Raw genomic sequence first — 17,282 nt, 5'->3', positions numbered from 1 at the left:
GAGGTAGCATTCTTTGGAAATCCTAGAGCTGCTGTAGCGGCGCTTCTGTTACCGGAGGGGTAAATCGGTATCGTTTCGTTTAAATCCACGTCGTTTTACGAGCTGGCGACGGAGGAAAAAAATGGGAAACCTTTCACGGGATGGCGTGGCGCGGAACGGCCGCGCCGCCGGCAACCGTGTTTATTTTAGAATGCTTCGTTCGTCGCCGTAAATGCAATTACGGTCTTCCTGCGGGAATCGATTATCGCGTTAGGTTATCTCATCGACGCATCGGCTTCTTCGGCGGCGGGGATTTAAATAGAAACGTTTTTGGCCGCCGGGTACCGCCGTGAACGTAAACAGCGCGCATCGTGAATACGATATGAGCGACGACACCCCGGAACATTCGACTCCGGCTGGATTTATCGAGCGGGGCTAAGGTCGCGGAAAACCAAAAGGAAATTGGTCCCGGCCCGGTATTCGTTTTGAGATTCGGTTTGAACATTTAATTTGACGCTGATATATTTTCAGTAGCTGTTGAACCGCATATTTCCATTTCTTTGACTCGATTTTGACTGTGTACTGATTAGAGACTTCGAATTTTATGGATTTATCACAAAAATGAGTAAGTGCATTTCAAGACCGTGGACAGATTAAAAGAATTTAAAAATATCAATGTATTCGTTTCAGCTGATTAGAATCATTAAAGAAAGAATGACATTTCTATTTGACACCTGTGTTAAACAGTTTATGCGGACATTATTTATTTTACATAAAGATCCGCAATCAAGTAATGATTTTTAATCCAGCTCAAGATCTTGTTCTGTTGAAAATGTTAAATGTAAGAGGAGGCAGAAGAAATAGTTAATAATTTACCTGTCATCAAGTAATGATTTTTAATCCAGCTCAAGATCTTGTTCTGTTGAAAATGTTAAATGTAAGAGGAGGCAGAAGAAATATCATAGTTAATAATTTACCTGTCACCACGTTCTGTACACTGTTTTAAATTATAGTTCATAAGAGAACACCACATATTAGTTTCAAAATTGCTGATATCAATCCCGGAAGAAATTCCTTACAAAAAGATAGATTGAAGAAAAGCAAAGAGCAAAAACAACACAACACAGAAATCTATTCTAACCAAGAAGCACAGCGAGAAAAATGGAAAATCTTAGCTTAAGTCTCGGCAATATCTGGGTTCTGAGGATATGCATTAGTCTCGTTTCTCAAAGCAGATTTGTGCTGTGTCGTACGCAACGTCTCACGACAAATCTCAAAGAAGGTCGGAGCCGAAAGGTCAGCGGAAAGGGTACGTTGTTGACCCAGTTTCACGAGGCGCCCTTTTAAATTAGTTTGCCAAACAAGAAAGCCAGTAGAAGCGAGGGATGAAAGGTGCCGCGGGAAATAATGCGAGGTGTCTGCGAAAAGGAAAACGTCTCGAGGTATAAAGGGCAGGACTCGTAAGACAGCAATCTACAACACGGTCCACGGAGAGCTGTAACACGACTAGAATCGAACTTGTAATAAGGTACACCTCGCCCACTCACCAGAAGTCGATTGCTCCCATGGGACGACGACCCACTCTCCTCTGTCTTTTCTCTTCTTCCCTCAGGCAGAACCTTTCGGCATTGTTCGTTTGTGAGTTTCCCGCGTCGATGCGGAAGCCACCGAGAAATTACTGTTGCTTTCGACTTCCCTTATACTGGGTGTCCTAGAATGTCGTCCGCCCTTGAAATGGGCGGTTCCTGAGAACATTTGAAGTGGCATTTTCATTTACAGAAATATCCGCATCGGCTTTGTTAAGAAGTTATTAACGAAAAACACCTGAGTCCGGCTCGGCGGCAGGTTCCACTGCGTGTAGCATCGGTCACCTGCTGCGGTGAAGTAGTGAATAAGAGAAGGAGCAGAAATTGATTGAATTAAAACTCACTAGCTGCTTCGAAATCTGTGTCACTGAGACATTCGTAGACTTCGTACTCTTCAAAACAAATGACAAGAAGGTCGATCTTTGTTTACAGCGTCTAGTTAATAGCCGATAACCAGATACTACCATTGTCTACTTAAGAAGCTACAAATTTATAATATGATTTCTAATGTTTTGTAACAGTAAATAACACAATGTGATATGTCGTTGAATTCGTCTCTGAAAATGGTATCGTGTTGAACAAAAAAATATATGGTTCCACTTAAAAAAAAATTGATGTGACTTTGAAAAATTGCACCATATAATTGTTTCCTTCGTACCGAACAATTTTTGTTAACACATTTTTCTCATAACTTCAGTGCGTCACGGAATATTTCCATTTTCAGATAAACGAAACACCCTGCATATCTCATGTTTCCTCGACTGTAGATCCACAGCGACAAATGTATACATATTTACCGTATTAACCCTTCGCCCTCCAAACTATTTTAACTCTAAAATTGAACATTTCTTTCGATTTAGAATATTTCCATTCCTTATGATTTTTGAAATTTTATGTATGTGTTATTGGTATAAATATCTGATACAATACCTAAATGTTTAGCAAGTGATTAGATACCGATATATTTAATAATATAAACAGTACTTCGAATAATGCTACAGCAATTTGTAGTGGCGCCTCAGAGTCGCCATTGAAGTGCTAAGGATTAAGTATCCTCGTCTGACTATTGACTGATTATACTACTTGAAGTCCTTACCAGCTGTACGAGCTACAAGAAGTCAGTGACTATCGCTTTGAAACTTTGAAATTCTGTTCCAACTATTTATTTCTGCGCTATTGATTGTTTGTATCGTTAGTGCAACAGGCCAGTTGCTTTATATACAATTGCATCGAATGAATTCCGATTCGAAAGAAAGAATAAAATAAAATTGAGGAAAATGAATAGCGGTTTAAAAATTTATCACAACGGATGGTTTGGTTAAATAAGTCGGAGGATAACAGAGGTTTCGCCATTTGCCCGGAGGATAATACGCGAATTAACGCGAATCGAGCGAGCAGAAAAGTCGGAATAATTCCGTGACTTCTTTATACGGCGCAGCAGACCGCGATGAACTAAATATTGAAGTAATCAAAGGAGCCGGGACCCGACAAAGGGTCCTTTAAGAATTTATATTGTTTCATTTCCAGAGCTTACTTTCAATTATATTCCCTCCTATTCTTGTAGAACCTGGAACTGGTCGGTATCTCGGACAGAAATACAAATACTCCTATTGAATAGCGTTTTACAACGAAAAAAGTTGTAAAATTGACAAACAAGAAACTACGGCGGGCATTCGCAAGAAGGAAAGAACGTCGTTGCACAATAAACGGAGAGAAGGATTCGGTAACTTTAAGGGAGCGAACAATCAAGACCTCTATTTCGGGGTTTTTTTTCTACGTGGCTGTCAGTTTGTTGGCTTCTGTCAGATTTATTTCCTCCGCCGTTGCCGGCTCCCGTAAGAATCGATTCATCCCCCTTTTTGCCGTTACGCCTTCGCTCCACATCTTGTCTATCGATTCCGTTGACATCTATTTTTACTCGGCGCACACCACCCACTGTGTTTACATTAGAATCTTCCCAACTTTTATCAGCGAATTCGATCGCGCGATGGCACCACCCGAGACCCTTGCGAATCTTTGCGCAGATTCACATTTTACAAAATTATTAACCCCTTGCACTTCGATCTTCCACAACGATAAGAATTTCTTTACTCTTCGTAATTTCCCTGACGAGAAAGAAGATTTATATTGTTCGTATTCTCATACGTTCACCAATGGTTAAATATCCATAACAGAAAATTAGAATTGCATTCCAGTTTAGCTGTTTATTAATAGACGGTACACGAATCACTAGAAGAGGAATTTAAAAATACTATTGTACCATCTTCACCCTATTTAAATCGTTAAACAAAGAAATACATGTTTGTTCACTCTCCAATTTTTGCTCTTAAAATTTTTTAAAATCTGGGCTGCGCATCTTCTTGACAGCTTCAAAAATGGTTTTACTAGTCAAGGAGGAACATCAAAATCCTATCCGGCTTCACAAAAGCGTAAGTCGATTCGTAACTAGTAACGTTCCTAATTGGAAGCTAGACTATGACGCACATATTGAATTATTTAAATGTTTTTCACTTGCCAAAAGCATTTTTTGACGTCAGATTTCAAACTGCAGCACCTAACCCTCGAAAACACGAATTTCCGCAAACATCCTCAATTTTTCTACAGCCTCGTCAGTACCCTCAATCTTCAAGGTTGCCTAAAGGGACTGAGGTCTCGAATTAACTAGTAAGAATGCAGAGACACGTATACCTTCTCAAAACCGTGACACGAACAAAATAAAGAGCACACTTTGTGAAAAAAGGGAGGAAGTGGGAGCGTTGACGATGAAGAGAGGTCCCTGGTGTGTCGGTCTTGCCATACGCTGCGATGCCTCCTCTGTTTTCATTAAAAGCTTCAACTGGTCTCTCTCGCTCTCTCCTCTCTCCTCGTGTCTCGTATGTATCGTCGCCTCCTTTTCTTCGTATAATATTACTTTTTCTTTTGAAAGTAAAAAACGGGACGAACGTCGTCTAAGGGACTGAATTCCTCGCCGCGTTCCCGGTGGCTCTCAAAGCAACAGGACGTCAGTTGTATCGATGAATAACCGTCATCTTTCTCGATGTCCCCGTTTCTTCTTTAACCCCTCATCCCAGCTTCCCCTGCGCAGCCCTGTTACCTTTTTTCTTGGGCAAACACAAACGACACGACGCGATCGCGCTTTGAATAATTCTTCATCGAAGAACGACGGCTTACACGCGGTCCTCTCGTTACTGCCAACAAAGCGGATCTCGAGGAACCTGTGCTGGCTGACCTTTTTTTTAGATTTTTTCGTGTCCCCTGTTTCGCGTTCCAATCCCTGGGCCTCCTGTTGCGTTCACGGAGCGGTTAACGATATTCAAACAAACCCCGCGTCGAGAGAGACCGGACCTCGGATCCAAACGATTAAGGTACTACGCCGATACCCGTGTCTAGTGAAACTGCAAACAACCTACGCGAGGAACTCGAAAAAATCCGGTTTATCGCACATGTTTATCTCCAAATCAGAATTTTAAACGGGAATACATCAAGCAATTTCTTTATTAACAGTTAGTATATTTATTAACAGAAATTTAAGAATTCAGGAACGACGGTCGAGTGCCAGTTTGTTTCTGTATGATCCACTTTATTATACAGGATGCGACCGAATAATATCTACAAGAGGACAGATGGCGATTTCTACATGCAAAAATCAATCAAAAGGAAGGTATAACACTTTTCCGTTTCACACCTTGTTTTGAATTGGTTGGTCATAATCAGATGCGTCAGACGATTCCTATCTAATAGCACGCGTATTCGCTGCATTTTAAAACTCTATTTTCTCATACACGACGCTTCGAATGAAACAATGTTATATCTTTGTGTTATATTAGAATTTCTCTCTTGCTGATTTATCATTTTTGATATTATTCGTTGATATCTTCAAAGAGATCCCTATTTCACACATATGTATATTTCACATATATTTGTGAAACCATAGTCTCGATGCATAAATTAATATCAATGTTCTAAAAATTATACAAATTAAAATGAGGATGCATTAATGCACGTGTATTTAAATACACGTGTTCCCGTGTACGTGTATGTAAATACACATGTATTATTAATACACGTTCAAAACCTCGATCTTTATTCACAGTCTAGAAAGCATACATTGCTGAAATACTCGTCAGAATTGCATAAAATAGTATGGGAATAATGCTATATAAAACGATTTGATCAAGCACTTGTATTACCAATGACCAACGTTTATGAATGTGTAAATCTGGACCACCCTAAATTTCACTAAACCCGCCCTTTCAGAGTTACTTTCAGTGTAGAACTATTACACAAGGCTCGGCAGAAGGTATTAAGTCGAGTTGACAGATGTGCACGGGATGGAACAGCCCGTTTATGTTTGGGACCAAGTCCATTGAATGTTAATCATGCAATCAAATATTTACTGTCGACACGCCTGCTGTGCTTGGCCAGTTTTCCTTTTCTCTTGGCTTGCGTGATGGAAACTGATCTCCTGACGTATCCTGTTTCAATTTTGTAATATTCGAGAGTCTCGTATTCCAAATAATTTAATACGCAGAGTACTAACTAGAAATTTCGAATTACTTGCTCATTTTAATAACGTCGCAACTTTTACGAATTCAATTATTTGTAAAATACGCAACGGGGTATTGTGTAGCGGATTTGATTGAATGAAACTGCAACTTCACGAACGAAAACGTTGACTTTTCCAGATACGATACGGGCGAACCAATGATAAATGATATCAAGAACATGGTTCTGACAGCCGCTGATACTACGCAAAATCGATCATGTGATCCGTTTCCGTAAAATAGAAAAGTTCGCAATCTCCGAAAAACGAAAATTCTGTTTCTATTCATCCGGTAGAGAACAATGTAAGAAAAACAACAGGAATAATCGATAAGGAGTTCCATGTGCCTTTTGTTGGTATTTTGCTATGCAAAATTCGCGAATAAATCTGTTAAAAAGCTTCTGCAACAAAGCTGCGAAAAAAGTTTGACTTATTTACGTTCCCGGAGCGGAAAGACTTGGAAAGCAGGTATCGCGAAAGTGATCGTTCTATAATCCACGGCGGATGCGATCGTCTTTGTGCCGGTGTCTCCCGATTAATTCAGCTAATCGAGATTCCACTGCATTCTCGACGGAATAATTCCCGACCGGTTTTCACGTGCTGCGTGGCCGCTACTTCTACCGTCTCGGGGTCTCGCTGTCCTCTCGCAGGAAGTAGGAAGGAACAAAGCAGGGTAGAAATTCGTAGGACGACAGGGGGTAAAGGTAATCCCTATTGTTTCCCCTGTCCCATAAATCCTACTAGCCGCGTCGCCTTCTCGCCTCCTGCACTTCTCCTCTCCTCTCGTACTCGCACACTTCAGCCACCGACAACACCCCCTTCACGACCCCTTTTACACCCCCGTCCCCTAGTATCCTAACTGTACCACCCACCGTCAACTCACGGTATTCTCAATCCCCTTGCTGTACGCTTTTCTCGCCGGTTTGCTTCGTACATTTCGGTCCAGCTGTGCTTTACGACACACGTGTACTTCCTCGAAGAATACAACCGGTCCTATCTCTAATTCGGCGGACTTCACTCGTACAGATTCGATCGTCGAGAGAGAAGTCGGTTAACCTTCGTTACCGAATCTCCTCAAAGCCTCCTGGGACCCGAGCTAGGTCCGAACCTCGAATTTATTGCGGTTAATTTATGCAATTGGTCTTCCATTGCTGAAGCTACCCCGGGGACGCCTCCTACGAAGAAGTCCTTCTGGGACGGTCAATCGTTAATAGCAATTGGAAATATTTATTTTCTGGGATCTGACAATGAGTCGTATTGTCCTTGGTGGTGATCGTTTAATTTCTCAGTCACTTGGGAACCTTGTATTCTCTGTTGTTAATGTATGCAATTGGTATTCAATGGTTGAAACTGCCCTCAGGGTGCCCTAGACGAAGAAAAATCCATTTTGGGACGGTCAATCGTTAATAGTGATTACAAATATTTAGGTTTTGGGGTTTTAGAAGTTCAGAATGTTATTTTCCATGGTAATTGTTTAACCTCTTAGTTATTTAGGAACCCCAGATTTATTGAAATTCAGTTGTAAAATTGGTCTAGAATCACTGTAGCTACCCTCCAATCGCCATAGACAAACAAGAAGCCATTCTGCGATGATGAAATGTTACATGTGACTGAATAGATTCTCTTCCCGAGTTTCGAGAAGTCGCATTGTTATTGGTGATAATTAATTTAAGATCTTATACACTGAATTAATATTATTAGATTTGATTAGGTGTCTAAAGATCGAGAACTAATTCATGAAATTAAGGGTGAACGTGTAGTGGATATGGGGCGATTCAACTTGCACAAGTGAATAAAAAAGAACGAATACAATTTTTTGTTAACGCTTTGGTTTCGAGAAGATTGAATATGAAAGTGCGGTGGCTGCTCGTACTGTCGAGTGTCGAGTGGGAATCAGCTGACGCGTCCGATCATGGCTGACCTATTCTACTTCTTGCGAGTACTACGGCGCACGGACTCTGTGCATTTTCGAACTAGATCATGTCAAACGCGAAGCATCGACCTATCAAATATTTTGATTCGTTTTTTAGATTTATTTTTATACCTAACCCTAACCATTTTTTTAATGCTTTTGTAACGAATATTCCATAATTTGTCTTACTTCGAGAGTTAAATTAAATGGACAAGAAATATCTGAATGTAATTGGTGCGCACGGAAATTGTAATCTAAAAGCTATTTTAAAGTAGCACGGTGCAACAACAACAAAAAATTGATTTCGAACGTTTCATAGCTGGTGCAACCATTAGTTACTCGAGGATCATCACACAGAATAATTTTTCCCTGAACTGATAGTTCAGCCACTCAAAAAATTCGTTCTGCTATTCCAAGTTCTTGACGGTGTTTCCATAACGTTGTTTACGATCCATAAAGCTTTCAATGGGGTGCTTCAGGTTCCTGACACGCAGAAGGGTTTGCTTTTCCAGTAACGTAGTCTAACAACGACTACTAATTCCTAATAGTGTATTCAGACGTTTTACCAGTTCTGCTTAAGTGTCCTTCTTTATTGCATGCTTAACATAATTATTCGATAAAGACTACAACCCACAGTAAATGCTTATCAAGATGTTATTGCATCTCCGATATATCTGAACTTTAATTCTATCACGTTTTTATTAGCTCGTTTTTTTTGTCTGTCTGTTCGGTACAAATTTTGCAATTGATTTTAAACTAACTTCCCGATGAGCTAGAGACTCGAAATTTTAAACATAGCTTCTGAGCTGGATGACAATGCAATATTTAAAACAATTTTTTAAAAAGCCTATGCATTTAGGAGATATAAACTATTAAATTTAACCGTTTTATTAAATTTAAAGTAGTTACAGGTAGTACGTGATCGCGTTCAGCGATCCCCACTCCGCGCGACAGCGCTCCCTACTCCACTAGGCGTTTCCAATCTAACTCATTGCCACTCCACTGACCCGCTTCGCACCGTAGGAGCTCAGTGTGCGTTCGAGCTCCGTGCGGTGTTGACAAAGTAACTACGTATGATATTATTATACTATAATGTTTGTTTACCAACCGTTACACCGAGATTCTCCGTCGAACCTTTATCTTTGACATTTTACCACGGCGTTTGTTTTCGATATGATGCGGTCGCAATACCGTCTGAAATTTACTACATGTCTCTGTTATAACCTCATCAAAATGTTTCAAATCGATTCAAAAATTTCATACACACAAGACTAAAAAGCCGAAAACAATTATTTAAATAGAAATAACATTTTTAAAAATACCACACAAGAAAAAGTATAAAATAATTTTTCCTAGCCCCGTACAGGTTCCTAACCCCATACAGATTCCTAACACCATACAGATAGTCCTGAAAATTTGTGATTGTGAATTTTTAATGGCTATGAAAATACTTGTAAAATTTCAAACAAAAAACGTGGGGCGCATGCAATAGATAATAATTGATGCATAAATAGTTCACCTAAGTCAGTAACAATTTTATTGCACTGCAAATAATATGAAATGCTGTGGGAGTTTTCTCAACGCCAGCTACACTCTACACTCCTTACTATTATCTTGCGCCCCACGTTTTTCGTTTTAAATCTTACAATTATTTTCATAGCTATAAAAAATTCACAATCACAAATTTTCAGAACTATCTGTACGGGGTTAGGAATCTATATGGGGCTAGGAAAAATGATCTCTTATACTTTTTAGTCCGTTTTAAAAACGTGGTATTTTTTAAAAATTTATTTTTATTCAAATAATTTTAAACAACATTTTTGTTCCTACAAGTGTATCGAAAGTATTAATATCGTACTTGCAAATATATCTGTAACAGCAATAGCAAATATTTACAACGCAAATGCCTAAAGGCTATTGACAACGAAGATACACGACTATTAGATTAATCGTCGAGCTGCACCGTTCTATCTATAGTCGGTTTCGTTCTATGTATCCTATGACGTAGCGCACGCTAGTAACCTACTCTCCTTGTTTAAAATTTCACGAGCAGAAGGAATGTGTAATTTTATTGTGGCCTTTTATATCTCAAGTTCGAAGCCTCGCGTTTCGGCCTGTCCTCCCGGAGATACCGTACACATTTATAACTGTTCCAAGTTTTAATCTCCCTCGACGTTGTTCCCGTCGCAGAGAACAATTTCTGTAGCGGCCATTAGTATTTCGTTAAAAATTCATCGGCAAGTACGTCGCTGGGTGAAGTGCATTCTCTGCGTAAGATTATTCACGAGCTCCAAAAAGAACGCAATGGATCCTCGGATCACTTTCCAGCACGATTGTTATTTTAATGAAAGACCACACTAATAACTCCTAATTTCAACTTAAATTCCACAAATTCTGAAACATATTTTGCTTGTAGCTCCCTTTTCAAAGGGCTCTCTCTCTCTCTCTCTCTCTCTCTCTCTCTCTCTCTCTCTCTCTTCGGATAAGCTATTCCACATCTGACAATTCTTATTTTGCTTAACAATCTGCAGAAGCATCTTCAGATATATTTATGCTGGACATGCTGAAAATAATTTATAGTTCAAGATACTTTAGATTTTAAATTGCAGGTCGATCTTGACTTCCGTCAATTTTACTGCTATAGTTTTAAGACATTTGAATATTTTTAAATTTAACTATGTAAATTTTAGTAGAAAGAAGAAATTCCATATTACCAGAGTTTGCGGATTTATTGGTGCAATGTTGGGATCTCAAGTAACTCATTTGGAAGCTAAGAAGTCGCAATGATCAGAAATTGATATTTTAACGCAGTTCGGATTAGTTCAGCCATCAGAAAATAAAACCACGATCATTTTCAGTTCCCGGCGACCGGTAATTCTACCCATCATTAATAAACTGGAAACCGGAATAAATGTTTTGATTACACGGGGAAATCGGAATGACTCGACTGCCGTGATCGGTGCATGCGAAAATTCGAAAAATGTAACCGAAGTATCGAGCCGAATCATCGCCTTTTCCAACAAACTGGATATAATATGCGCGTTGCGCGTCGTTCCGCGTTAAATTAAATTCGAGCCTCTCACCGCGTGGAAGCGCGCTAATTAACGTGTTTTTATTGAAATTGCAGATCGAGGATGCCATGCTGATGTTCGACAAGCAGACCAACAGGCACAGAGGTGAGTGAAATTTATGATTTTCTCTGGGGCCAGTTCTATCCGCGCGATACAATAATTCAATACGGGGTAGGGTTCACGGGGGAGATAGGGGAGAGGGATAGCGGGGGCCGGTAATTACTGTTTAATCACCGATGATCGTTAAAACGTGAGAGGACTGCTGACCACGCGGGGCCGCCACGCCGGTGAAATTTCAGTGCGCGCACCATAGGCACTGCAGCGCAACGCTGGAACTTTGCCGCACGCAAATATGTTGAAAATATGGTCGAGACTATTCTGTTTAGCAAGTCAATAATACTGGCATTTCGCTCGGAGATCGCGGATCGGCTAATTAACGAGCTGGTTCGAAACTATAATTAGTAATTACGATAATACACGATGTCAATACGCCGGCTTCGGCACAGCCAAAGATAAATAACATTAATTTGACGTGCGCGATCAATCGCTGCGTTAATTACGACGGTGATTGCGCGATTCAAACGCCTACGCCAACCATAGTTCTTGCGATTTTACGCTAAATCGCACTACTTTGCTAGTCAGGAGGCGAGAGGCGAAGGAAGAGGCGTAGAAATTTCACTTTGCGAATTCCGACGCGCTGTCAGGCGTGGCAAATTGCACTTGGTGTCATTAATTCATGCTAAACACTTTGTGGGTTAATTTATTGCTTTGATATGGCAGCGGATTATTTATTGCCGTAACGGGATCTGCGCGCAGCTGGAATGGCGAATATATCGAAAATTGTTTAGACAGCTGTGGCAATGAGATTAATTATTTTGTCTTTCCATAGAGATTTAATGACACAATGAACATTTTTCATTCAATAAGCAGGAAAAGAAGTTACCATGTATGAAATAAGATATGTCTAATTGATCATCATTTTATAAAACACTGCCATCTTTAACGTCAACCAGGTATTGTTATTGAACCATAATTTACCACTGAAACTTCTATGTCAGTTTTATGATTAGGATCCTTCTCAAACTCGATCAGTTGTTAAATATTTTGCAATTGTTATTAGACTGCTAGAATTTTTACCTTCATTGACTGTTAAGTTTGTGGAATTGCTGTAGTGATAGAATTTTTATACATTCATACACCAAGTATAAATATAAGAAATGCAGCAAAATGTATATTATTGTTGAAATTAATATCATCTTTGGTGCTAATGTTGAACTGATAGAATTTTTATACATTCATACACTGACTACAAACCGTTCATAGTCATATCTGCAACTTCTTAGCTTCACAACCTTCTTCCTCATGTTCGTAAGAAATAAAGTCAGCACGGATAATGTGTAATTGCAGAGATATTTGCTGTATGTTTTCTAATGGAGTAGATTTTTGATCATGCAACGCCCTCAGAATTTTGCCGTGGTAAGAATATAGGTTGAGAGATGGACTATGGTAATTTTATAGGCCCCGGTTCCGTTTCGATTCTAATCGAGGCACAGGATGATTTCACATTTTCATATTTCTCTCGCGGACGTAATTCATTCCTCCGTTTATACACGTACGCAAAGGCGGGGAAGTGAATGTTCGGGCGGTTCTGATTCCTGGCACGCGTCGCTTCTTTCGTTCTTTATGTTAATCGCACCTGAATAAAAGGCTGCGTAACCGGCCGCCACGATCACCTATTGTTATGCGTCACGCGATTGGCTGAAGTTCGAAGATGCCGCCGAATTTACGGCCGTAAGATGCCCTACGTGGTTGCAAGGCAGCAAAAAACCTCGGGAAATGCTCCTGATTTCTAGTTCTGGTTTTCTTTAAAAAATTGTTTAGATTTTGTAGGACGTTCATATACGAATTTACTAATCCATATTGAATTTCACAAATAAATACCAGTGACATTAAACATACATAAATTTTTCTTTAATAAATTTTTGATTGTCCACTTTCCTCATTTACAAGAATATTATCTCCATTTTTGAGTTCTTTTAAGCATTATCGAATTGAGCGTTCATTTACGTAAAATTGCCAATTTCTCTAATTGTATATCACCACCTTTGAAATGTAAAATAATTTGTTCTTATTTGGAAACTGGGTTAATTGTCATGTGCATTAGTTATAAAAAGTACACCACAATCTATATATTTATTATTATACTGTCCTTTAGCAATATATTTTCAGTTGTGTCACTTTTTTTACGAATGAATGAATTTTATCTACAGCGCAATCTAATGGAAGTAAAGTCCACATTCCAAATCGGCAGAGCATAATCGAAGAGCGATCTCCGACGCAATTGTTTCGCGTCTCTCGCAATTAAGAGAGCCTTAACGACCATCGAATGCAAGCAGAGAAGGGTGTCTCGAGGAAAATGAGTCTTGCCGTTGGGAGATGTCGGTGAAAATCGAGCATCTCGCTCTCCTGGCGAAATGAGATCGTTCGATCAAGGTGGCCAAGGTCGGGATGAATGAAATATCAGACTCCTAATGTAATATATATGCCCGGGCTCCTTGTACAACGGAAGAAGACCGTGAAGGAGAGGTGCACGAACGAGCTTGGGGGATAGAGAAAGGAGGATCCGGGAGGGCGAAGGGTAAAGGGTGAAGGGTATACGAATGGCAAGGGGTCTCGGTGTCGCGAGCCTGGATCCATTCACGTCGTGGCTTGAATGGGATCGATAATCGTCAGCGATCGAGGCAGCCCACCCGGCCGATAATCGGGAGTCTCTCTATCTTTTTTAACGGTATCCGAGGCTCCTACCAACCTCGCTGCATTCGCCCTTCGTTTCCATCCCTTCTGCTCTTGAGTAGAGTGCCTGCCGGCTCTCAGTGATAGATTCTAATATCGCTTATGAAAAATAGGGGCAAATGGGATATGAAAGCTGGCTCCCTTCAATGCCACAGGGGTTTCTCGCCGCCTCCGTGGGGTGGGGACGCTGGAGATAGATGGAAAGAGCGAAAGAGATAGAGGATTCGAACCGCTGGTTAGGCGAAGAGAGAGAGAGAGAGAGAGGGAGAAAGGGGGGGAGGGAGGGAGGGAGTGCAGCACGTCTCAGCAAACGGACGACAGCGAGGAAAGGAGTAGGTGAAATAGTGGTGTACCTCTGGCGAAGAAAGAGGTATAGGTTGGAAAGTGGGAAGAAGAAAGAGAGGCGACGAGAAATGGGGGTGGAGAAGGGGGCAGGGCTCTTTCAAAGCGGCGCGTAATCTCTCTCGCGATGACATCCAATACCATCCCCCGTCCGACGAGTCTGCGAACCTCAAACCTCGAACATCTCTTGCTCTCCGGCAGATTTCACAATATGGTACTTCCATAGTCGGTCTGTGACCCCTAAGGGGATTATTGTCGGATTTTCTGTGAACATTGCGTGAGCAACTTCGGCCGCAATCAACGAGACACGCATGGATCTTATTCGGTGCTCATTGTCTGCTCGTTACTCGCGATTGCGACTGCCGATCGACCCGGTTACTTGCGTTAGGCTAGATCAACTGTTCACTGTACACTCTTTAAACCTGGTGTCATGGCGTGAATCACCGCCATAGTATGTACATTGTCAGTTTTGTGACGGTGTTACCAAGATCATTCAAAGGTTAATAAAATGATAACTATTTAAAGATTTAAAAAAGGACACCTGATCTAGAGATTATTAAAAAGAGACATTATGGGAAAGACACTTCTGGTGCGACATTTTTAGTTTGAAACTCTTCGGTGCGAAGGATATTGTTTATTATTAGACTGGATTTTTATGCAAACTGAAAATTTGTTTCTTGTTTTAAGAGTTTTAGTATGTTGACGATACTGTATCGACACTTTTCAATTTCTTATATGTTTCTACTGTTTTATGTTTCACCTACTCATTTTTGTCATAAATCCATAAAATCCGCAATCTATTTATGGGTGCGTTCCGTTTCACGCTTCAAGCGCATACACTGTATAGTGTAGTATAAGAGTCTCTATGCATACACTATACAGTGTATGCGCTTGAAGCGTGAAACGGAACGCACCCTATAATACATGAGACTGTTCTAGGGTTATGAAAATTTTAAGATATGTTTTCGTTTTCTTTCGTTTAAGCAATTTTTATTAAAAGATTTGTGATAAATGCATTTCTTATAAAGCAATCATTTCGATGAATTTTTCAGAATATGTATAATTGGCATTGTTTAAATTTGCAATATAATTGTTCTAGCTTCTCATAAAAATCCAAGTCTTATAGTCCAATATTAACCTCCTCTTTGTGTATGGGGTACAAGTGCAACCCAGGGTAACAAAAACGGAAATAGAAAGTTGAGAAATGGAAAATTGCCAAAAAATTTTTAAGACTGCTGTCTGTATATGTTTCAAATTTTTAAAGTATTGAATACTTATCTTTTAAAAGTCAATACAATTTCACGAATACTTTTGCAGACAAATTTTGTCATTTATTTCGCTCGAAAAATGTATGAGGTTCAATTATTCCCCTGTACACGGTTAACATTAGACTAGCAGTACACAGAGAAAAGGTTAAAAAAGTTATGGCCGTTTAAAAGGTGCCAGAATACTACTGTGATTCGCTGTAGCAACAGGAGCCTTCCCAAAGACCCGAAGATTTACCTTGAATCGGGTGCGGCCCGGTAACCTAAAATGCGGCTGCTTTACACCGCGGCGAAGTGTAAAACGCGCGTCGATCATGGAATAAAAGGTCGGATAGGGATCTTTCAGCAGCACGAGGGGGTAGAGGGTGGGAAGAGATCGTTTCTTTGATAGCCGACGGAGTGGGGCTGAGCCGAGGGTCCCGTCAAGGTCGTAACGTTCTCCAGGGCAGATTCGATTTCGATCTGCGAGTGCGGATCGAGGAGCGGGTAGCCGCTCCTTGTTCCGTGTCGGAACAACGATCCAGAGTCGGTCGTGGAATTACAAAGCGAGATCCTTGTCGATGTTCCCGTTGCCGACCTCTTTACGTCCAAATCCCCGAAGAAGTTGCCTCGTCTGAAAGAAGAATCCGAGCGTCTCCGGACAATTTCGAGTCCCGCAGCGAGCTATGATTTCCACGCGGATGGGCAGCCTGCAATTGCAGCAAAGCGTATCTTCTCTCTAGCCGGCGAAGAGGCGCGACTATAGCTCGGGGCGCGATTATCCAAGCTTCGCTGGCCAAAGGATTTTCTCTTGGTGGGCTGGCTGCCTCCACCCTAACGCGAGGATAGGGCGCCACACCTACAAACCCATGGGTCCGTACTTTCGTCTCGTACCCGAACCCTGTTCACGCTTTACCCGCACCGACCCGCACCGTTTTACCGAGTCATTCGCAACAAACACAACAACGAAATATCTCCGTTAGGATCGAAAGTAGAAGAAAATGTTGAAGAATAAGGATGTTTCACTGTTGGAGAATTTAAATTCACTGATATACAGACATTTTCTGACTGCTGTTGTCTGCAAGGCCACTTGATGGTAGGGTGTACTGTAAAACGTGATCCTAATTTTTGGTCCGTAAAATTGCTAAAAAAAAATAAATGCGTCAGTTTCCAATCTATGATCTACTGTCGAATTGTCCGCATACTTTTGAATGACAGTGCATGTGCTACATTCGATATCCAGCTCTGTCCTTCGTGACTGCCTACCGGCAACGTTGAAAAAGAATCCCTTGTCTACTCATGAGTGAACACACGTCAAAGGATCCTCCTTCTACAACGACCGTTCATTGAATCTCTGATCCACCAAATTGTGCACAAGTTTTATGGCGATGTCTTGCCAGGGCTAGGAGGTTGTGTTCTTCTGGTCTTGAGGAGATTCTACAGATAATTTTGTGTTCCTGGGGTTGGTTTTTTTGTGATTCATAAAACTTACTGGAAGACGGCAGAACGATCCATTACAGTAGCAAGTAACCCTGACACTTAAAAATGCTCGTACAAAAGATCCTCCTCCATTTTCACCCACTTTCGTTTTACTGTTTTTACAGACTTCCGGTTTATAGATCTCACCCAGTTTCGTTTTACAATTGAATTCTACCGGTTGTGTTTCGTTCGCAATTTTGTATTTGAAGCAAACGTATCGAATTAGAGTGCACCTTTATTTCTGTTCTGCATCAGCGGAAATTGGAGATTTCGAGCGGAATAACGAAGTGTTTAGAGGCCAATGGAATGTAGATTTTAAACCGTAAAGAACAT

General features: G+C 40.7%; 1 protein-coding gene across 7 annotated transcripts in view; it reads left to right on the top strand.

The window, feature by feature from the left end:
• Rbp6 (RNA-binding protein 6) overlaps positions 1 to 17,282 on the top strand; it is a 1,047,152-nt gene that overhangs the window by 844,942 nt on the left and 184,928 nt on the right. For all 7 annotated transcript variants that reach the window (XM_076447554.1, XM_076447553.1, XM_076447552.1 and 4 more), the window contains one exon: positions 11,148 to 11,196. In XM_076447554.1, the coding sequence (XP_076303669.1) occupies positions 11,148 to 11,196 (49 nt within the window). The remainder of the gene's footprint in view (positions 1 to 11,147; positions 11,197 to 17,282) is intronic.

The sequence above is a fragment of the Lasioglossum baleicum genome, chromosome 3 (assembly GCF_051020765.1).
Source record: "Lasioglossum baleicum chromosome 3, iyLasBale1, whole genome shotgun sequence".
Classification (NCBI taxonomy): domain Eukaryota; kingdom Metazoa; phylum Arthropoda; class Insecta; order Hymenoptera; family Halictidae; genus Lasioglossum; species Lasioglossum baleicum.
The sequence above is the reverse complement of the archived record's forward strand: the minus strand, read 5'-3'. Positions and strand labels throughout refer to the sequence as shown.